Raw genomic sequence first — 24,019 nt, forward strand, 5'->3', positions numbered from 1 at the left:
TTTCCAATGACAGCACTCCGTGTAGATGTGCTCAATGGTGGAGGGGGCTTTACCCATGATAGACTAGGCTCATCCACTACTTTTTATAGGTTGTTCCATGCAAGGGCATTGGTGTTTCCATACCAGGCTGTGACGTAACTAGAATATATACTCTCCACTGAAAATCTATACACCTCTGTCAACGTTTACAAAATCTTTGCAAACTTCTAAGAAAGTACTTTCTTTGTAATGACATTTCAGGTGAGGTCCTCTGAAATGATAACACTGAGGAATTGAAAGTTGCTGACCGTCTCCACCTCTGATCCCCCCAATGAGGACTGCTCAATCACCTCCAGTATCCTCCTCCTGAGGTCAATAATCAGCTGTTTGACATTGAGTGCTATGTTGCTGTTATGGCACCACTCAGCCAACCCCCCTCCGATATGCTGATTTGTCACCACTTTCGATTCTGCCAATGACAGTGGTGTCATCAGCAAAATTAAGTATGGCATTGGAGCTGTGCTTAACCACACAGTATAACGATACAATGTTCTATTGTAACCCACAAGGGACTTCCGTTGTTGGTACCCCTCCAGTGATTTGAAGTAGGTCATCATAACAGAAGAGGTTCATTCAGTAACTTTGGTGATTAAGGCCAAAATCAAAGTTGAGTTTATTGTCATCTGCACAAGCCCATGTATGCACAGATGCAATGAAAAACTTACTTGCAGCAGCATCATGTAAATAATATTCACAAGAAAAACATAAGAAATAAAGAGCGAAACCCGTTTTAGTGCAAAGTGATCAGAGTTGCAAAACTGTAGAGATTAGGGTTCTGCCGGTTGGTTCAAGAACTGAATGGTTGAAGGGATGTTCTTGAACTGGGTGGTTTTTCTACCTCCTGCCTGATGGTAGCCATGGGAAAAATTGATCTGACCCTGTTGGTGAAGTTTTTTTGATGGTGGATATTGCCTTCTTGAGGCAGTGCCTGTTGTAGATACTACTGATGGTGGGGAGGCATGTGCCCAGACCTATTGGGCTGAGTCGACTCCTCTCAGCAGCTTCTTATGCCCCTGGGCATTTAAATTGTCATTACAGACCACGATGCCACCAGGCAGGACACTTTCAACACTGCAACTGTAGAAGTCTGTCAGAGTGTGGGGACAAGAAGTTGCTGGTAGTGGGAGTTGGGAGTTGGGGAAAAGTAGGTGTGTGAATTAAGAGTATATTTTGGGAACTGAGACAGACGGAGACCGTTGGGAGTGTGGGTGGGGAGAAGGCAGGGAGTTGGTAGGGTTCAGCATGCAGATGGGGATAAGGCAGGCAGCTTTGAGGGTGCAGGCTAAGGGCCAGAGAACTGGGATGCAAGTGAGAAAGTGGAGTGGGGGGCGGGGGGGATGGGGCTATGAGAAGTATCACTAGCGATACATGGTGGCGTTTGTGGGCAGCTCACAAAGCTACTAGATACACATTTTATGAATTGTTATCTCTGCAATCTGCAGCCTGTAATTTTCCTTTAAGAAATGCACTTTTGAACCATCTAAATGTTTGTCCGTCTTTGCTTATGAACGTTCTATTGTATTTCTTCATTTGCTGTAAACACCTGCAAGAAAACAAATCTGAAGTTAGTATTTGGAGACATACACGAACTTTGATAATAAATATACTTTGACTTGACTTTAAATAGCAATATATTAGAATCAGAATGAGGTTTATTATCACTGACACACCGTATGTTGTGAAATTGGTTGTTTCGTGGCAGCTGTACAGTGCAATATATTAAAAGTACTATAAATTACCAAAGAATATATTAAAATAGTGCAAATAGAGAGCAAAAAAGTGAACTAGTGCTCATGGGTTCATGGACTGTTCAGAAATCTGACGGCAAAGGGGCAGAAACTGTTCCTAAAATGCTGAATGTGTGCCTTTGGGCCAGAGAGCAAATCACTGTACAGTGCATTGAACTAGAATGATTCTAGTTTACTGTCATCTAACTGTACAACCAAACAAAACAAAGCTCTTCTGGACCACACAACACTTATCTCACAGAGCACATAAACAAAATAATATACTATAAACAAGTTAATAAAGTAGCCAGCTAGTGGTGTATTGGCGTCCGCATTGGACTTTGAGGGTTCGAATCTGGCCGGCTCCTTGCACGCTTTCCATCCATGCTGGGATGAGCTTCGACAGCAACTCGGCCTCGTAAAAAAAGTCAAGTGCTAAGGAAACGACCAGGTTACCACTCAGTGCACCACAAGGCATGGAGAGGAACAACAAGTTAATAAATCATAATTCGAAATGCATGTAGTAACACGCAGCACAGGAGAACGGTAAACAATACAGTAAACCGCTCGCTATCCTGGTGACGAGACCTTGGTGGAGGCAGGGTATTCATTAGTCTCACAGCCCGAGGGAAGAAGCTGCTACCCAGTCTGGCAGACTTAGTCCTGGTGTTCCTGTACCTCCTTCCTGACGGTAGAGTGTCAGAGAGATTGTGGGATGGGTTGTAGGGATTCTCAGTAATGTTCTTGGCCCTTCATCTGCAACACTTCCAGTAAATGTCACAAATATGGGAAAGGGTGACCCTCTCGGCTGGATTTTACTCTCCTCTGTAGGGTCCTGCTGTCCGATGCCTTGCAGCTTCTGTACCACACAGTGATGCAGCCGGGCAGGACACTCTCGATGGTGCTCCTGTAGAAAGTTGTTAGAATGGGGGAGGAGGACCTTGCACACCTGTCTCCTCAGAAAGTGTCGATGCTGCTGTGCCTTCTTGACTAGTGAGGCTGTGTTGTGGGTCCAGGTTAGATTGTCTGTTACGTGCTCTTCACCCTCTCCACAGCAGGGCCACTGATGAGCAATGGAGAGTGGTTGATCACTCCATCGTTATCCATCACTGAAGCAGCGTCCATCATCAATGATCCTCGCCACCCAGGCCACGCTCTTTTCTCACTGCCACCATCAGGTAGAAGGTACAGGTGCCTCAGGTCTTACACCCCCGTGTTCAAGACAGTTACCACCCCTCAAACATCAGGCTCTTGAACAAAAAGGGGATAACGGGTCTCGGCCCGAAACGTCGACATTGCTTCTCCTTATAGATGCTGCCTGGCCTGCTGTGTTCCACCAGCATTTTGTGCGTGTTGTTTTATAACAACACTCAGTCTGCTTCTGGTGTTCCCACAAACAATGGTCTCACTTTAAAGACTCTTTATCTTGTCATTTTACGTTTTTGTTATTTATTGCTATTTATTTACAGTTGCATTTACAGATTTTTTTGTCCAGTGACCCTGTTTACAGTTACTGGTCTATAGATTTGCTGAGTACGCCAGCAGGAAGAGAATCTCAGGGTTGTATGTTGGTGACATGTACGTACTCTGATAATAAATTTTACTGCGAACTTTGAACTTTGACTTGTGCCTTCCTGAAGTCCACAATCATCTCTTTTGTCATATCCACGTTGAGACTTGGGTTGTTGTTCTCAGACCATTTGACAAACCTCTCTGTATGCCGAACCATCATTGATGCCAACGAGGCCAACCACTGCAGTATCATCAACAAAGCTGATGTTGCTGTTTAGGCTGAATCTGACAGTGCAGCGTGAAAAAGGTAAAACAATAACAATACAGAATAAATTATACTATATACAGTTGCAAGAAAAGGTTTGTGAATCCTTTACAATTAACTGCTTTTCTGCATTACTCATAAAATTTAGTCTGATCTTTATCCAAATCACAATAATAGACAAACACAATCTGCCTAAACTAATAACACACGAACAATTGTAATTTTCATTTCTTAACTGAACAGATCGTTTAATCATTCACAGTCCAGGCTGGAAAAAGTATGTGAAACCCTTGAATTTAATCAGGGTAGAACTTCCTTTAGCAGCAACAACCTCCTCCAAACATTATCTGTAGCTGCTGATGAGCCAGTATTTCTGGCAAACCTTGTATGAACAGCCCTCTTCAGGTCATGTCACAGCATCTCAACTGGGCTTAGGTCTGGACTCTGACTTGGCCATCCTCAAACACAAGTTTTCTTCTTTTTAAACCATTCTGTTGATTTTCTCATGTTTTGGATAATTGTCTTGTCCCATCATCTTCTATTAAGCTTCAGGTGACGGACCGCTACCCTGGCATTCTCCTGTAAAGTGTCTTGGTACAATTTTGAATTCATTCTTCCCTCAACAATTGCAAGCTGTCCAGACTGTGAGGCAGCCCCTAACCATGATGCTCTTTCCACCTTGCTTCACAGCTGGGATGAGGTTTTGCTGTTGGCATGTAATGTCTTTTTTTCCTCCAAACATAGTGGCATGCATTTCTGCCAAAAAGTTCAACTTCTATCTCATCTGTCCACAGAACATTGTCCTAAAAGTGTTATGGAACATCCAGATGGGTTTTTTTTGCAAACTTGAGACATGCAGCAACATTTTTTTTTGGAGGGCAGTGGTTTTCTCTGTGCTGTTCTTCCATTCCACTGAACACCATTCCCGTTCAGTGTTTTTGTTATTGTGGCCACATGGACAGAGACTTTAGCAAGTTCCAAGAGATTTCTACAGGTCTTTTGCTGTTACCCTTGGGTTGTTTTCCACTTCTTACAGTATTGCATGTTGTGCTCTTGGTGTGATCTTTGCAGGACGCCCACTCCTAGGGGGAGTAGCAACAGTACTGACTTTCCTCCATTTGTAGACAATTTCTCTGACTGTGGACTGATGAACAGTCAGGTCTTTAGAGATGCCTTTGGAGCCTTTTCCAGCTTCATGCAGATCCCCAACTCTTCTTCAATGGTACTCTGAAAGTTGTTTTTAATCGAGACATGGTGCACATAAACAGATCTTTCTTGAGAAAAGCAGGCTCTGTCAGTACCTGACTGTGTGTCTTTTTTAAAAATAGGGCAGGGCACCTCTACAACCCACACCTCCAATTTCACCTCACTGATTGGAAGACCTGACTCCAAATACCTTTTGTAGAAAGCATTACCCCAGAGGTTCACATACTTTTTTGAGCCTAGACTGTTTAAATGGTGTACTCAGTATCGACGAGAAGTGCAATTGTTTGCGTGTTATTAGTTTAGGTAGATTCTGTTTGTCAATTATTGGACTTAGATGAAAATTAGACCTCATTTTGTGAGTAATTAATGGAGAAAACTAGGTAATTGCAAAGGGTTCACAAACTTTTTCTTGCAACTGTATCTTTACCAGGTTACTCCTCAGCCTCCTTTGCTCCAGGGAAAACAGGCCCAGCCATAACTGAAGTTCTTCCGGTAACTAAAGACATCCAACCATCCTAGGAAATTTCTCTGCACTGGTTACAAATCAGGACTCTTGCCCCATCTTGTGGTCAGGCTCTGCAGAGCAGTCCCATTGTTGCACCAATACATTTTGACTGGGGAAATGCAGAGAATACAACCGCTTTGCCCACTGAACTCAACACTTTAACATGCTGTACAGATCAAGACAAGCTCGTGAGACCCAACTCAACATCAGAATTCTCAGAAACTGCATGAACACTGACCAGACAACAGTGAGCCCAAGTACAGCTCCAACAACATATTTAGGTTTGCTGATGACACCACTGTTATTGGTCAAATCAAAGGAAGTGACGAATCTGCATGTAGGAGGGGGAGAAAATCTGGTTGAATACCACCACACCAATAACCTCTAAATTAACACCAGTAAAACCAAAAAGCTGCTTATTGACTACCAGGAAGAAACCAAAAGCCCATGAGCCAGTCTGGAGGTGGAAAAGGTCAGATCCTTGTTATCATTTCAGTGGATCTGTCCTGGGACCACCCCTATGCACTCACCTGTAAGGACTCTACAACTCGTGTTGCCTGTATCTATTTATTTGTTTGCTTATTTCTTATTTGACTTTTGTATTTGCACAGTATGTATCATTTAGTACACAGATACAAAATTCCCTAGAAGTGGCATCACAGGTAGATACGAGTCGTAAGAAGAGCTTTTGGTACATTGGCCTTTATAAATCAAAGTATTGAGTATAAGAGTTGGAATGTAATGGTGATGTTGTATAAGGCATTGGTGAGGCTGAATTTGGAGTATTGTGTGCAGTTTTGGTCACCAAATTACAGGAAGGATATTAATAAGGTTGAAAGAGTGCAGAGAAGGTTTACAAGGATGTTGCCGGGACTTGAGAAACTGAGTTACAGAGAAAGGTTGAATAGGTTAGGACTTTATTCCCCGGAGCATGGAAGAATGAGGGGAGATTTGATAGAGGTATATAAAATTATGATGGGTATAGATAGAGTGAATGCAAGCAGGCTTTTTCCACTGAGGCTAGGATAGAGAAAAACCAGAGGACATGGGTTAAGGGTGAAGGGGAAAAGTTTAAAGGGAACATTGGGGGGGGGGGGTTCTTCACACAGAAAGTGGTGGGAGCGTGGAATGAGCTGCCAGATGAAGTGGTAAATGCGGGCTCACTTTTAACATTTAAGAAAAACTTGGACAGGTACATGGATGAGAGGTGTATGGAGGGATATGGTCCAGGTGCAGGTCAGTGGGACTAGGCAGAAAAATGGTTCGGCATGGCCAAGAAGGGCCAAAAGGCCTGTTTCTGTGCTGTACTTTCTGTGGTTCTATAGTTGTTTGTGAGTAGTAGTAACTTTTCATTGATTCTATTTGTATTTTTTGTTCTTGTGTTCGACTGCGAATGCCTGCAATAAACCTCAAAGTAGAATACACTGTTCTGTGACATACAAATGTTTTGATAATAAATTTACTTTGAAGTCACTTCAATTTTTTAACGATAAAAGAAAGATTAGCTTTATTTGTCAAATGTACATGGAACAGTACAATTAATTGCACCGCTTACATCAACAACAAACGAAGTTTGAGGAAGTGCTGGAGGAAGCCCACGAGTGTCGCCACGCCTCCTGCAACAACATAGTACTGTATGCTCACAACTCACAAATCCTAACTCACGCGTCTTTTGGGATGAGGAAGAAACCAGAGTTGGAGAGGGTCAGTCACTTTAAATTCCTTGGTGTTAGCATTCTGTTTCCGTGCTGTAATTGTTATATGATATGCCTTGGGACCAGTGTGTAAGTGGCATCACGAAGGCACAACAGCACCTCTATTTTCTTAGAAGTCTGCGCTGATTCCGCATGACATCTGAAACTTTGATAAACTTCTAGAGATGCACATTTGAGAATATCCTGACTGTTTGCACCACAAGCTGCAATGGAAACACCCCAAGAATGGAAAAACCTACGAGAGCACACAGCCCAGTCCATCACAGGCAAAGACACCCCACCCCACCACCGAGCACCTCTTCAAGGAGCGGCTGTCGCAAGAACCACCACCGGGTTGGGGAGTTGTTCTGACCCTACAACTATCAGGTTCCTGAAGCAATGTGGATAATTCTACTCACCTCAACTCTAAACAGTTTCCACAACTCATGGGACTTTCTGGGACTCAAGTTCTCTGCATTATTTATTTTATTTGCATATACGTACTTGAATATCAAATTTACTTCGAACTCTGAATTTTGGCGCTTCTGTAAGTTTTTTTTATTCTACCCATGCGTAAATGTAAATTTGCATAAGACAATAAACCTGACTTTGACTCTGCTTCCAGAACTCCGAACGATTAAATTGAATGTTTCCTTCTGCAATTCCCACATACCGCACGTTGCAAAGCCGCGAGGTAAGGTCCCGGGGCACGTGCTCCGGAGACCCAGTTCTCGCGAGATCTCGCCTGGCAGCGGAGAGAGTAGAAACGATCCAGCACCCATTCTCGCGAGATCTGACAGTGGGACGACAGACGGTATTACCACCGGCGATGATGGGCTGGCATCAGTGGATCCTTCAGGTACCCGTACTTAAGCTGTTTATTGTCGAACGGATTTTTTTCAGGGGAAGAAGTAATGATTGATGGAAGGCGGATAATAGCTGGGAGAAAGTTTCATTACAAAAGTATTTAAGCTTGTGTTTCTAAGGGGCCCTTAAATACGCCGTCGCCGCATAACGAAAGGATTTTGTACTACAACTCCCAGCAGGCAGTAGGGGGGTGGAATGAGCATGCGCAGATTGTGTCAGGCTGGTCCCAGAGTCGTCTTATTTATTATCACCGACATATGTTGGGAAGTTTGTTGGTTTTCGATAGCAATGTAGAGCCATACATAAAAAAATGTTACAATAAGAAATATAAAATAGAAATAAATAAATAGTGCTAAAAGCAAAATACGGAAGTGGTGTACGTGGCTGATTGTCTATTCAGAAATTTGATGGCGGAGGGGAAGAAGCTGTTCTTAGCATTGAATGTGTGTCTTCAGTCTCCTGTAACTCCACACTAATTGTGGTCATGTGAAGAGGGCATATATGCTCATATGCTATCTTTTTGAGGCACTGCATTTTGAAGATGTCTTTGGTGGGATGTCGGGGCTGACTGAGTACAACCCTCTCCGGTCTCTTACGACCATACCAGGCAGTGATGAACGAGCCAGAACACCATGGTACATCTGTAGAAATCTGTTGCTGTTTGGAGATATAACAAATCTCCTCAAACTCATAATCAAGAGAGTCTTAGATAGTTACATGGAGCTTAGAAAAATAGGGGGCTCTGCGGTAGGGAAATTCTAGGCAGTTTCTAGAGTAGGTTACATGGTCAGCACAACGTTGTGGGCCGAAGGGCCTGTAATGTGCTGTAGATTTTTCTGTGTTCTTTGTATAGTCACTGGTGTGCATTCTTCATGACTGCATCAATGTTGGGAATAGATCCCCTGAGATGTTGACGCCCAGAAACTTGAAGCTGCTCACTCTTTCCGTTGCTGATCCATCAATGAGAACTGCTGTGTATCCCCTTCCCGAAGGCCACAACAAATTCCTCGCCTGCTGACAGAGTGCCAGATTGTTGTTGTGACACCACTCAACCAGCTGATGAGTAACACACGCAACCTCTCTCTCCCCTGTATACCTCCTTGTCACCATCTTGAGGTTCTGCCAACTGCAGTTGTGTCATCAGCGAATTTATAAATGGCATTTGTGCCGTGCCTAGTCACGTAAATTAGCTTTATTTGCCACATGTACATTGAAACATAGCGTGAACTGCGTTGTTTGTGTCAGCGGCCAACAAAGTCCGACAATGTGCTGGGTCAGCCTGCAAGTGAGGCCATGTTTCCGGCCACAACTCACTGACCGTAACTGGCACAACTTCAGAATGTGGTAGGAAACCCACACAGTCACGGGAAGAACATACAAACTCTGGCAGGAATTGAACCCAGTTGTGATCACTGGTGCTGTAGAGCAGTGGGTTAAGCAAGCATTCTTGAGGTGTGCCTGCGCTGATTGTCAGCGAGGAGGAGATGTGTTTCCTGATTTGCACTGACTGGTCTCCAGTGAGGAAGTCAACGATCCAGTTGCACAACAGTATCAAATGCTGTAGGGCTACTATTGATTGGAAAGCTTGGCTGGGTTTTCTTTTTCATATTCCTGCAGGAGCTGCCAGGCCTCCTGGGTACTTTCAGCAATTTGCTGTTTTTGTTTAAGGTTTCTGGGCATTTGTGGGTTGGCTGAACCACACTGAGTGAGGTTCACACAGTGCATGTGTGCAGAGGCCTCAGCTCGCCCATGGGCTCTTCGTTGGTTTTGATTATTATTATTGTCGCACGTACTGAAATACAGCTAAAAGCTTGTCTTGTATGCTGTTCATGCGGATCAAATCATTACACAGTGCATTGGTGAAGGACAAGGTAGAGCAATAACAGAGTGCCAAATAAAATATTGCAACTACAGAGAGTGCAATGTAGGCAAACAATAAGGTGCAAGAGTCATGATGAGGTAGACCGTGAGGTCAAGAGTCCATCTTGTCATATTAGGTGACCATTCAAAATCAGAAACGTTTATTATCACTGACATAGGTCACAACATTTGTTGTTTTAGTGGCAGCAGTACAGTGCAATGCATAAAAATATTTCTATAAGTTATAATATAAATAAATAGTGCAAAAGAAGGACAATAGGGTTTCTGTAACTGTAGGGTAGAGTTAACATTTTGGTGGTAAGTGAGTTGCAGTGATGGGGTAATGATCCTCTCCAAGGCAGGCTCCCTGCCAGCAGAAAGTTGAATTGAAATCCGTATTCTTCAGCCCGTCCACCGTGAGAGCAGCTCAGCAGAGGCCTCAGTCATGGGCCATGGGGCTTCTGTTTTCACTACACAAATTCAAACATTGATATCAGAGTTAGAAATCTGTGTAGTTATAAGAAATGTTTGAATTTGGCCACGTGTCTAGTTAAGTTTGTAAGACCAAGGGATTAATTGTATTAAGGAGTGGGGGGGAGTTGAGGGAACCTAAACTATTCCTCTTTGAGGGATTAGGAGAGGAAGGATGAGCAATTTCAAGTCAAAATTGTTAAAAATTTTTGAAGATCTATCCTGAGCCCAACATATTGATGCAATTATGAAGTCTGAACGGATTGGTATGTCACCAAAGGCTCTTAACAATTTTCTACAAATATACTGTGGAGAGCATTCTAGCTGGTTCTACAACCATCTGGCATGGAGGGGCTACTGCATAGGATCGGACTAAACTGCAGATAGTTGTAAACTCAGCTGGCTCCATCATGGACACTAGCCTCCCCAGCTTTGAGAACACCTTCAAAAACTGATGTCTCAGAAATGCAGCATCCATCATTAGGGACCCTCATCACCCAGGACATGCCCTCTTCTCATTTCTACCATCAGGAGGGAGGTGCAGGAGCCTGAAGATACACACTCAACAATTTAGCAACAACTTCAACCCCTCCATCAGACTTCTGAATGGACAATGAATCCATGTACATTATCTCACTATTTTTGCACTACTTATTTATTTTGTATATATATTTCTTATAGTAATTTAAAGTAGTATATTTTATGTACTGTACTGCCATAAAACAAAAAAATTCACAACGTATGTCAGTGATATTAATTCTGATTCTGATTATAAAATCTTTCCAGCTCTCCAATAATTAGAATCAAGTTTATTATCACTGGCAAATGTGCACTTTGTTTTGTGGCAGCATTAAAATGCAAGGCACAAAAAAAATTACTAAATACTTAAATAGTGAAAAAGACAAATAAGGCAGTAGTGTTCATAGGCAGTTCAGAAGTCTTGATGGCAAAGGGGAAGAAGCTTCTTTAAACATTGAGTGTGAATATTCAGGCTCCTGTACCTCGCCCCAATGGTAGAAATGAGAAAAGGACCTCTTCAAGTTTAAGTCCTGACGAAGGGTCTCGGCCCGAAACGTCGACAGCGCTTCTCCCTATAGATGCTGCCTGGCCTGCTGTGTTCTACCAGCATTTTGAGTGTGTTGTTCTTCAAGTTTAAGTTACAGTTTCGCTATTTACCCATATTTATGTGAACAGCTAAATGAAACTACATTCCTCTGAAACCTAGCTGTAAAACTCTGTGGATATATCACAAACAGCACATAACATAACAATAATATTAACAGTTAATAATTAATATTCTATGTACAAGTTGACATAGTTAAATATACAACAGCATTACTGCTACTGGTGCTGTCATTGATAATGTATCCTCAGTGTGTTCAGAAATCTCACAACCTGGGAGAAGAGCTGTTACCCAGCCTGACGGCCCTTGTTCTTCTACTGCAGTAATGTCTGCCTGATGGTGGGAGGTCAAAGAGATTGGAATGGTTCTTGACAATGCTGAGGGCTCTGCAAATGCAGTGCTTTTGGTAGATGTCCTGAATAATGGAAGCATTAGCAAGTCAGGCAGAACCTTTGCTGCATTTCAGTCTGAGATCCTTGACCAGGACTCTTCATAGATGCTGCCTCTCGTCCTGAGTTCCTCAAACATTTTGCGTGTGTTGCTCGAGATTTTCAGCATCTGCAGAATCTCTTGTTTATGGTGGATGTTGAGGGCGTTTAATAATGTCTGCCAGCTTCTTGAGGCACCATTGTCCTCAATTGTGGGAAGGATCGTGCCTGTGATACTGCTGCCTCAGTCTACACCACTCTGCGACCTCCTGTGTATCGGAGTATCCTCGACAAGCTGTGATGCAACCAGTCAGAATACTCAGCGCCAAGCATCCTGATCATAAGGCTGCTTCACTTCCTCAGAAGGCTGAAGAAATGTGGCATGTCCCTGATGAACTTTACCAATCTTAATCAATGTACCAGAGAAGGCATCCTATCAGGATGCATTGTGGTTTGCTGTGGCAACTGCTCTGCACATGACTTCAGAGAGTTGTGGACTCTGTCTGTACTTCTCACCGCCACAGTAAAGCAGCCAGCATAATTAAAGACCTCACTCACCCTGGACATCCTCTCTAATCCCCTCTCCCATTGGCAAGAAGGTGCAAAAGCCTGAAGGCATGTTCTACCCAATTGCTGTAAGATTATTAAATGGTTCCCTAGTATATAAGATGGATCTTCTTTGTTATAACCTTGCACCTTATTGTTTACCTGCACTGCTCTTTCTCTGTAATTTTGACACTTTATTCTGTATTGTTATTGGTTTACCTTGTTCTGCTTCAATGCACTGTGCAATGATTTGATCTGCATGTGTAGTTCTCATGAAAAATGTTTTACTTTATCTCAGTATACGTGACAATAATAAACCAGTTCCAACTCCAACTTAAATTGACAGTTCTTTTCCCCTACATATGTCGCTTACCTTGCTCATCCTGGTGAATTACCCCGGCTGATTGATAGTTTTTTTCAGATTAAAGCATTTACAGTGTCTTGTGTCTCTGGTCATTTTTTCCTGCTAACAGTGACTCCATAGGCACATCATCCTCATTGTTTGGCTTGTCTCTGATTTCCATAAAACATACAAACATTACAGCAGAGGTAGGTCCCCCACCTCCCTGCAGACTCAACTTTTGTTATTCATGAGCTTTACCCCTCTTTCACCTAGTACTGCTACTACCTGTGTCATTCAGTCTCCACCCTATCAAAATATATATTAAATATTGGTAGGGTAAATGTAGATAGTCTTTCCCCCCTGAGCCCAAGTGAGATTAGAACTACAGGTTAATGGTGAAAGGTGAAAAGTTGAAGGGGAACATGAGGGTGAACTTCTTCACTCAGTGTGGTGTGAGTGTGGAACGAACTGCCAGCAGAAGCAGTGGATGTGGATTCAATTTCAGTATTTAAAATGAGTTTAGATAGGTACATAGATGGGAGGGGTATGGAGTGCTGCAGGTCAATGGGACAAGGCAGAGTAATAGTTCAGCATGGATTAGATGGGCTGAAGGGCCTGGTTCTGTGCTGTAGTGCCCTTTGACTTAATGACCTTCCCATTTGTTCTCTCTGCCCACCCTGTTCTCAATAATTTAAAAGTTGCTTTAACATAGATCATAGAACACTACTGCTCTTTGATCCATGATGTTGTGCTGTCTTTTTAAACCTCCTCTAAGTTCAATCTAACCCTTCCCTCCCACTTAGCTCTACATTTTTTTTCAACGTGTCTATCAAACAGTCTCTCAACTGTCCCTCGTGTATCTCCCTCTACCGCCACCCCTGGCTGTGCGTTCTAAGCAGCTACCACTCACTCGCTGTACAAAAAAATACTTAACTCTGCCATCCTGCCTTTACTTTGCTCCACCAACCTTAAAATTATTCCCTCGATTACTGCCCTTGGAAAAAGGCACTGGCTGTCCACTCGATCTATGCCTCTTATAATCATGTAGACCTCCATCAAGTCACCTCTCATCCTTCTTTGGTCCAAAGAGAAAAGCCCTAGCATGCTCAACCTATCCCCATAAGACTAACTTTCTAGTTTTGGTAAAGTTGAAGCATATTTTTTCCTCAATAAAAGTTGCATGGCCCTCTGGGGTTTTCAGGATGCACTATTTCCATTCCTTGCACCTGCACTTATTTTGGTTCTGAATCGCAGTCAGATGGGATTGCAGACAGACAGACGTGACACAAAATTACCTTCTCTCTTGTTCTTATGTTATACATCACTAATCCAGAAGATCCACATCATATTTACACAATGGCCACTTTGCTAGGTACTAGGCAAGTATCTAATCTACTGATCAAGTGGCAGCAACTCAATACATAAAAGCATGCAGGCATGCAGTCCAATTGTTGTTCAGACCAAACATCAGAATGGGGAAGAATTGTGACTTTGATTATTGCATGATTGTTGGTGGCAGACTGAGCAGTTTGAGTGTCTCATAAACTGCTGATCTCCTGGGATTTTAACAGACAACAGTCTCTAGAGTTTATAGAGAACAATACGAAAAACAAAAAAAAATCCAGTGAGTGCCAGTTCTGTGGGTGAAAATAACTTTTTAATGAGAGAGGTCGGAGGAGAAATCTGGATTGCTTCAACAGTAAGGCGACTAACTCAGATAACCTGGCTTTGCAGCTGTAGTGCGTGGGCTGCCCAAGCAGAAGACCACACTGGCTTCCTTCCACTCCTGTATCTAATAAAGCAGCCAAAGATTGTATTTCACTTGCGTCTGGAATCACAGCAAAATTAACAGGAGCTACCACATGGTTTTGTGATCTTGTGTTACAATTCAGTCATGTCTAATCTTTTACCTCAACTCCATCCCACACACTATCTCTCTGTTACTTTATTACCATTGCCAGTCCAAATTTTGATCATATGCAAGAACTAACTTTCTGTGTAGAAAATTACAGAACTGCTCAGGATAATGAACCAGCCCATGAACCTCAGTTTTTGCTCTCTTGCTCTACTGATTTAATTAAAAATGTTAATATACATTTATTGTAATTTACTGTTTATAAATAAGGCATGCATTTGAGGTAAGAGGGGGTGAATTCAAAGGAGATGTAAGGGCCAAGCGTTTTACACAGAGAGTGGTGAGTGCCTGGGGTGGTAGTAAAGGCAGAAACATTAGAGTTAGCAGCCATTTAGACAGGCACGTGAATGTGAGTGAAATGGAAAGATATGAACGTTGTGTAGGCAGCAGGGAATAGTTTAGTTGGCGGTTGAAGACTGACTTATTTGGTTTGACACGACAATGTGGGCCACAGATCCTGTTCCTGTGCTGTACTGTCTGTATTCTATATTGTGTGTATTGCACCATACTGCTGTTGCGAACCAGCAAATTTCACAATGTCAGTTAATTGATCCTGATTCTCTGGGAAGTGAATTTGAACTTGTTACAGTCATGGTGGATTGTATTTCTGCGAGTGGACACTTGTTTATAGAACTGTGATTTACAGACTTTTCACTTGGAAAATGATTCTTACTTTCCTTTTGATTAGTGACCTAAAGGATGTCCCTTCAACCATGGGCCAAGCTGTCTGCATCTGCTCTCGTGGGATAATCACCATTGACAATAAGCGTTATTTATTTATCCAAAATCTGGATGAAGGGTATGTTATTGCTACTTTGTCTGGCCTCTTTGTTTCAACGTAGTTATGCTTCAATGCAATTTTGGAATGTTGTAAAATTAATTTAGCACATTAATGCTGAGTGGTATGGAGGGCTATGATCTAGGTGCAGGGCAATGGGACTAGCCTGAATAAAAGTTCACATGGACTAGATGGGCAGAATGGCCTGTTTCTGGCTCTGTCATGCTTATGACTCTATGACTATAATTTGGAAAGCAGAAATTCTAGGTTGCAGTGAAAGTGGAGGAGGAATGGGTTGTGCAAAGGAAGTGTCTCTGATACAGTAAGTCCAAATGAGCACACATCACAACAGAGGTAGATTATGCATCATTTTCTGTGGTTACTAAAGCCACATTTGAATACTTATTCGATGGCTCTGCCAGCTGTTAATTCAACGTGTCACTATCCCATGAATCCCACAGTTTTATTAATGTATTTATCTGCCAATGTGGGGCTTGTGGATCACATTTATCACATCAAACACACAGCCCTCATATTTGAGAATTCGTAAGGAAAGCAAACTACAAAATGAAGGTTTGGAAAGATAAAGAAGCCATTTTTTCTCTTTTCTCTTCACTACTCCTGCTGCGTCAGATGCTGAGTTATCTGAAGAAAAGAGGGCAGAAGGTCAGACACTTAAACTCAGAAGGTATGGAAGCTGTATGAACGTCATCTCAAAGAGGGTCTCTCAGGGTTCTTGTTTACTTATGGGACATGGGCATCTCTACCAAGCCTTGCTATACCCTCTATGGTCACACAAGATAGAGTCAGAAACAGGCCCTTTGCCCCATCGAGTCCACACCAAACTATTGTTCTGCCTACACAAAATGCTGGAGAAACTCAGCAGGTCAGGCAGCTTCTATAGAGAGGAATAAACAGTTGATATTTTGGGCTGAGAAATCAGTCCTGATGAAGGGTCTCAGCCCAAAACATTGACTGTCTATTCCTCTCTGTAGATGCTGACCCGTGAGTTCCACTAGCATTTTATGTGTGATTCTCTGGATTTCCAGCATTTGCAGAATCTTTTGTGCTTATGTTATTCTGCTTAATCCATTGACCCACACCTAGACCATAACCCTCCTCACCCCACTCTTCTAAACTTCTCTTAAATCGAGCCCACTGGATGAGCTCAGTGGGTCAGGCAGCATCTTTGGAGGGAAATGGACAGATGACATTTTGGATAAAGGGTCAAAACTCAAACTGTCAGCTGTCCACACTCCTCAGCACATCCTGCCTGTCCTGCTGACTTTCAGCATCTTATGTGTTGCTACAGTTTCTAGAATCTTCAGTCTCTTGTGCCTCCATGTATAACCTTGTCTGTTCTGTTGAGGAGGATTTCAAAGCATAGCTATAAATGTTACTTTGAAATCTTGAAGTTTTGATGTCCCTTTCTGCCCAGGGGTTTCAGTTATGTAGATCTTGTGGAGAGCGTACAGGACGGCAAGTTCTATGCCCTTAAGCGTATCATCTGCCATGACAAAGAAGACCGGAAGAATGCACTCACCGAGGTGGAAATGCACCGGATGTTCAACCACCCAAACGTCCTGCCTCTAGAAGCATACAGCATCATAGACAAAAGTCCAAAATGTGAAACTTGGCTTCTACTGCCTTACATTAAGGTAAGTAAGCCTTCTGTTTATTTAGCAAAGAATTGTAAATTACACAACTCTGTGCCTGCAGCAATTGGGGGATTACTATGTTAATATAAATTTATTGTTATCTGATTTATCACTGACTTGTATGACTTGAAATTTGTTGTTTTGTGGTAGCAATAGAAATTTTCTTCACAGTGAGAATCATCTCACTGCCATTTTTCTACAACAGGTTAATGGCACTGGGTCACATGATCTTTTTCATTGGATGTTGTTTTCTTGGATTTTCAGAAGTCCTTTGGCAAGGTGCGGCACATGAGGCTGCTAACAAGATACGAGCCTGTGGTATTACAGGGAAAGTACTAGCATGAGTAAAGGATTGACAGACTGGCACAGACAAAGAATGGGAATAAAAGGAGCGTTTTCTGGTTGGCTGTTGGTGGCAAGTGGGGTTCTGAGGGAATTGGTGTTGGACCAAATGTTTTTATGTCAACAATTTTGATGTTGGAATTGATGGCTTCATGACCAAGTTTGAAAACAGTGCAACGACAGGTGGTGAGTCAAGTAGCGTTGAAGAAGTAGGGAGTGTGCAGAAGTACTTAGACATGCTGAGAGAATGGGAAAGAAGTGTTAGGTGGAATATAGTGTAGGGAAATATATAGTGTAAGGGGTTTCTTATGTTACTGCGTATGTTAATCAAAATGGCTTCTTTGTTAAGTAAAAGTAGGAATGCTTCTTTATTATGGTAACTGGTGAGAGAGTGCTTTCTCTCGCAGCTTGTTTAGGCTAGAATTACTGATAATGAGAATTGTATTCATTTGTTAACCAATTGGGATAGATGTTATTCTTTCTTGTGGGTCTGTGAGCTGTTGTTGCGCGGGCTTTTGGGGGGGGAGAGTGGGAGAGGAGATCGCGAGGAAGGCGGACAGTGCTGGATGCGCTCTGGTCGACCACCGAGGTTGGTCCCAGGCGCTCGGGTTGTGGAGGTCGGAGAGGATGGAATAGTGGACCGAAGACTTCGATGGTTGAGCAGCGATTGTGCACTAATTAACTGAACCCTGATAAGTTCTGGTGCCTTTTCTTTCCTTTCATATATATTGTATCGCTATTAATCACTTAGTTCTAGTAAGATTTATAAAGTGTATTCTGTAAGCATACATGGTGTGCGGTTTGATGTTGTGTGTGCGAGTTTGTACCGGTGTGCATTTCACAGCATCCACGTATACGGGAGGCGCAGTTTGGCGGGTGGACAAATTTTCCCCTAGACGTACACCAGCCAATTGCATGAGCGTTACAATAGTCATTAATTTTAGTAGAAAGAATAAAGGCGTAGTCTATTTTCTAAATGGGAAATAATTCAAAAATCAGGGCTGCAAAGGGACTTGGGAGTCCTCATGCAGGTTTTCCTAAAAGTCAACTTGCAAGTTGAGTCAGTGGTAAGGAAGACAAATGCAATGTTGACAGTCATTTTGAAAGGACTAGAATATAAAAGTAAGGATATAATGCTGAGGCTATATAAGACATTAGTCAGACCACACTTAGAGTATTGTAAACAGATTTAGGTCCTGTGTCGTAAGAAAAAGATGTGCAGGCATCGATCGGATAGGGTCCTGAGGAGGTTCACGAGAATGATTGCAGGAATTAAAGGGTTTAGGTATAACGAACGATGATGACTCTGGGCCTGTAGTCACTGGAGTTTAGAAGAATGAGGGAGTATCTCATTGAAACCTATTGAATATTGAAAGGCCAAGACAGAGTTGATGTGGAGTGGATGTTTCCTATAGTGTCTGAGTCTAGGACAAGAGGACACAACCTCAAAATAGAGGGATGTCCATTTAGGACAGAAATTAGGAATCTGTGAGAAATCGGTGGAATTCGTTGCTGTAGATGGCTGTAGAGTCTTAGTCTGCGTATATTTAAAGTAGAGGCTGATGGGTTTTGGATTAGTAAGGGTGTCAAATGTTACAGGATGAAGGCAGGATAATCGGGTTGAGAGGGATAATAAATTAACCATAATGGAATGATGGAGTAGATCTGATGAGTCGAATGGGCCAATTCTACTGTCCTGGCTTTTGGTCTTGCCACGTGTACTTTCAAATTACCTTAACTGATAGCACCATCACTTCTGAATCTGAAGGTTGTGAGTTGAAGTCAGGCTCCAGGAATCTAACCATTCCTCTGGGAAAACTGTTTAATGTTTATTGCATGTTGTATCAGTAGAGGTGCCCTCTTTTAGATAAAGCATGAAGTCATATCTCTGTCTGGCAGCATCTTTGGAGATGAGTAGTTTTGGACAGTCAACATTTTGAGCTGAGACCTTTCATCAGGTTCTTCATTAGTCCTGATGAAGAATTGCAACCCCCCCCCCAAAATATCAACTGTTTATTTTTCTCCACTAGATGCTGGCTGCCCTGCTGAGTTTCTGCAGCATTTTGTGTGTTCATAGCTCTGTTTTCTCCTTTGAGTGGCTGTGAGAGATCTTGCTGTACAATTTGAAGAAAAGCAGGAGTTATTCCTAGCTTCCTGCATATTGTCAGAAAGGGATCTGATGATAGGCAAACACTCGCCAGAGTGTTTGCTTAAAACTATCAAGACACTGGCAGACCTGCTTTGCATTACCAGGCTGTAGATTCATTTCAGATTTGCCAGATTTGAGTATTTTCCTCGTGATTTTTTCCATTGCGTTTGTGCAGTGTCTGATTTCAAACACTAGGTGGAGCTGTGCTGCTCCTTGTGCAGATTGATCTCAACCGTCTAGTCCTGATGAAGGGTCTCGGCCCGAAACGTCGACAGCGCTTCTCCCTATAGATGCTGCCTGGCCTGCTGTGTTCCACCAGCATTTTGTGTGTGTTGTTGATCTCAACCAGAATTGCCGCAGAATATGTAAATACAGCAAGAATTACGAATAAGTTGAACTACAAATAAAATAGAAAATGTCTCCAAACTGATTTGAGAAGATGGCAGCTATTGTCTAGAGTTGTGTCACAGAATCTCTTCTCTGGCTGTCACTCGCTCTCTCTCTGTGGTATTTGGGACATAGCAGGTTGTCATTTTTGATCCTGAGATGTACATCAGACACCATAACTGTCATTTGTTTATCTCTCACTCTGTGGCACCAAAGCTCATTCCCTGTAGCCTCTCTGGCTAACCTTCCTCAGTACCAAAAGATCATCACAAACTTGTCTTCTTAGTGGACTCAGTTACTCCTGTACTCACTGTTGTACATTGATTGTGGTGAAGCAGATCTTTAGCTATAAAATGTTGATTCTCGTTTCTTCTTCGCATTGGGGGAAGTGGCCTTTTTTTTCCTCCCCCGTTGGCCTTGTGATGTTTAAACTGCCACTTGTATAAGAAAGGATGTGCGGGCATTGTTGAGAGTTAAGAGGCAATTCACAAGAATGATCCCAGGAGTGAAAGGGTTAACGAATGAGAAGCATTTGATGGCTCTAGGACTGTACGTGCTGGAGTTTAGAAGAATGAGAGTAATCTCATAGAAAGCTACCAAATTGAAAAGCTAGATAGAGTGGATGTAGAGAGGATGTTTCCTGTAGTAGGGGAGTCTAGGACCTGAGGACACAGTCTCAGAATACAAGGATGTCCCTTTAGAACAGAGATGAGGAGAAATTTCTTCAGCAAGAGGGCAGTGAATCTGTGGAATTCATTGCCGTAGGTGGCCGTGGAGGCCATGTCTTTGAAGCAGAGATTGATAGGTTCTTAATTAGTGAGGGTGTCAAAGATTATGTGGAGAAAGCAGGAGAATGGAGTTGAGAGGGAAAATAAATCAACCGTCATGGAATGGCGGAGCAGACTCGATGTGCCAAATGGTCTGATTCTGTCCTCTGCCGTATGGGAACGTCATACTCGACTTGAATTATCGCACTACTACCAGTAATTGTAGTGAAGAAGCTACAGTGCAAATTTAGGCATGTTTCTACAACAGCACCATGGTGTAGAGGGTGCACTTACTGTTTCCCCTTGGCAAGCTACAGTTCTTTGCTGTCCTGGTACTATTCCAGCAGGGATATGCAAGGTTGTTGACACAAGTTGATAGGAGCCAGTGATCCTATCATTTGCCAAGTACCTAGGGATGGAATTCAAACGTTAAAACTCTTGGCTTCTCAACCTTTCTTCTAACTTTAAGATGCACGTTGATATATGCATGTTTTGACCAGCTCCCTTTTCAATCATCTGCCAAATATCCATTTTCATGACATGAGAGATTTCTGCTGTAAGCACAGATCAACACAAAAAATGCTGGTGTGACTCAACAGGTCAGGCAGCATCTGTGGAGGGGAATAAACAGTCGATATTTCAGGCTGAGACCCTTCCTCGGGACTGGAAAAGGAAGGAAGTAAAAGCCTGAATAAAAAAGGTGGGGTAGGAGGGGGAAGGTGTGCAAGCTGGCAGAGGTGATAGGTGGAAGAGATAAAGGGCTGAAGAACATAAAATCTGATAGGAGAGGAGAGTGGACCATGGGAGGAGGAGGAGGGGAACTCCACGGAGGCTGGTGGTGAGGGGAAGAGAAGGGGTAAAAGGAGAGCCAGAATGGGGAACAGTAAAAGACAGAAGGGGGAGATTGCTGGAAATTAGAGAAATCAATCTTAATGCCATCAGCTTGGTTGCTGTCCAGATGGAATAGAAGGTGTTGCTCCTCCAACCTGAGAATAGCCATATCCCTTTTCAAAATTCAAGGTTATTTATTGTTATTCTTCAGTACATGAGTGTAAAGGAGAACAAGATGATTGTTGCTCCAAATCCAATGCAACAGGAAAAAAACAGAAATATAACTATAAAAGCAATGCTATAAAACACAATGCACAGGTAACATATACATAGACTGATCTTATGTACAGAAATTGAACTGACTTTATTATTTGCACACTTCAAGTACATGAGGAGTAAGTCTCTGTTCAAATGTGTAATGTGCAATTATAGTAACTCATAATAAATATTATGTATAACAGGATAATCAATATAACATAGAAATAAAGTGACACTAGGTGATGTGTACATAGTGGTAGAGGGGTAGGTTAGTGGATGGAGGTTGATTTTGCAAGTAACCTTTAAAGTAACTTGGAATCTGCTATCTTAAACATGTATATAAATGTGTGTTGTAACTAGGTGAATAAATAAAGTCGCAACTAGAATTTATGCCATTTCTCATATTATCAGTTTGCTACAAAGCACTTCCTGTCCAATGAATTCAATGACTACAGGCAGCAACTTGTGGGATGAGTGTAGAGGTCTCTCAGTTCTTATTGGAAACTTCAGCTCTATCTGAACTGTGCCCAGTGAGTACTTAGGTCTAATATTTCTGCTGAACTGGTTAATGACAGAAAGAGGCTCATGGACTTTCACAGCTTCAAGCGTTCAGAATTGCTTCACAGCTATGAAGTACACTTGAAGGCGCAGCCACTGTTGTTACTGTAGGGAAATATGGTAGCTAGGTTTGCACCCTAGAAAATTCTTGCAAACAGCAATTAAGACAGCACAGCAGTGTAGCAGTTAGCACAATCACTTTACAGAGCTAGCAATTACCAATTAGGGTTCACTTCCCACCGCTGTTTATAGGAGTCTGTACCTTCTATCTATGACTGCTTGAGTTTCCTGCAGTTGGGGTTTCTCTCACATTCCAAAGACCGAGAGGTTAGAGTTAGTGTGTTGTGGGCATGCTGTGTTGGCACCTGAACCATGGCGACTTTTGCAGACTGTCCCCAACACATTGTCAGATACAAAACGACACATTTCACTGTGTATTTTGATGTACATGTGACAAATAAAGCTAAGTTTACTTTATCTTACTTTAAATGATCAGCTTTTTGTTTTGAATTGTTCATTGAAATAGTTTCTAAGGATCTTTTGCATCTACTGAAAGGGTAGAAGGGGCTGTTTCTGTGCTGTGTAGAGCATAGTGCTGTATGAATCTAAAACTCTGTCAGACATCTGACCTGGATAGAAAACGATGGCTATGCTTTAATCACAGGAAGTAAGACCATTTCCAACTCTTCCCTTACAGAATGGCTCACTTTGGACAGAGCTTGAGAAGCTGAGAAATGCTAATAACTTCATGGCTGAAGAACAGATACTAAGCATCTTCCTGGGACTCTGTAAGGGACTGAAGGCTATCCATGACAAGGGCTATGCACACAGGTAAATCTTGTCCTTTAACTGCATTTAAGAAGAGACTTAAAGGGGACCGGAGGCAACTTTTTCACATGTATGAGAGGAACTGTCAGAGGAAGTGGTAGAGGCAGGTATAATTACAGCATCTAAAGGACATTAGATTGGTACATGGATAGGAATGCTTTGGAGGAATATGGGCCAAATGCAGGCAAATGGGATTAGCTGAACTAAGCAAGTTCGTCAAGGCATGGATGAGTTGGGCTGAAATGAATGTTTCTGTGCTTTATAAATGTATAGCTCTGTAACTTGTAGGCATTGAACATCAGTGAGGTGTGTGTGAGATCCACAATCTATAGGTACCACTATTGCTTCAGGCTTGCAAGGTGATGCAATGAAATTATAAACCACCTATATATACAGCGCCTTGACGTAATATTCAGTCCCCATAACTATTTTCATATTTTATTGTCTCATTTTCTAAATTTAATATACAAACCCCATTTCCAGAAAAGTTGGGATACTTTCCAAAATGCAATAAAAACAAAAATCTGTGATATGTTAATTTTCGTGAACCTTTATTTAACTGACAAAAGTACAAAGAAAAGATTTTCAATAGTATTACTGACCAACTTAATTGTATTTTGTAAATATACACAAATTTAGAATTTGATGGCTACAACACACTCAACAAAAGTTGGGACAGAGTTAAAATAAGATTGAAAAGTGCACAGAATATTCAAGTAACACCGGTTTGGAAGACTCCACATTAAGCAGGCTAATTGGTAGCAGATGAGGTATCATGACTGGGTATAAAAGTAGCGTCTATCAAAGGCTCAGTCTTTGCAAGCAAGGATGGGTCGTGGCTCACCCCTTTGTGCCAAAATTTGTGAGAGAATTGTTAGTCAGTTCAAAAGGAACATTTCCCAATGCAAGATTGCAGAGATGTCTTTCAACATCTACAGTACATAATATTGTGAAAAGATTCA

The 24,019-nt window shown here is 42.2% G+C and overlaps 1 protein-coding gene across 2 annotated transcripts in view; it reads left to right on the top strand.

The window, feature by feature from the left end:
- The first annotated feature begins 7,693 nt into the window (after window positions 1-7,693).
- The window catches only part of stk16 (serine/threonine kinase 16), a 47,893-nt gene continuing 31,567 nt past the window's right edge, over window positions 7,694-24,019 (top strand). For both annotated transcript variants that reach the window (XM_073046193.1, XM_073046194.1), the window contains exons 1-4: window positions 7,694-7,807; window positions 15,190-15,300; window positions 16,718-16,937; window positions 22,927-23,060. In XM_073046193.1, coding sequence (XP_072902294.1) covers window positions 15,215-15,300; window positions 16,718-16,937; window positions 22,927-23,060 — 440 coding nt within the window. In that variant the 5' untranslated portion in view covers window positions 7,694-7,807; window positions 15,190-15,214. The remainder of the gene's footprint in view (window positions 7,808-15,189; window positions 15,301-16,717; window positions 16,938-22,926; window positions 23,061-24,019) is intronic.

The sequence above is a fragment of the Hemitrygon akajei genome, chromosome 5, assembly GCF_048418815.1.
Source record: "Hemitrygon akajei chromosome 5, sHemAka1.3, whole genome shotgun sequence".
Classification (NCBI taxonomy): domain Eukaryota; kingdom Metazoa; phylum Chordata; class Chondrichthyes; order Myliobatiformes; family Dasyatidae; genus Hemitrygon; species Hemitrygon akajei.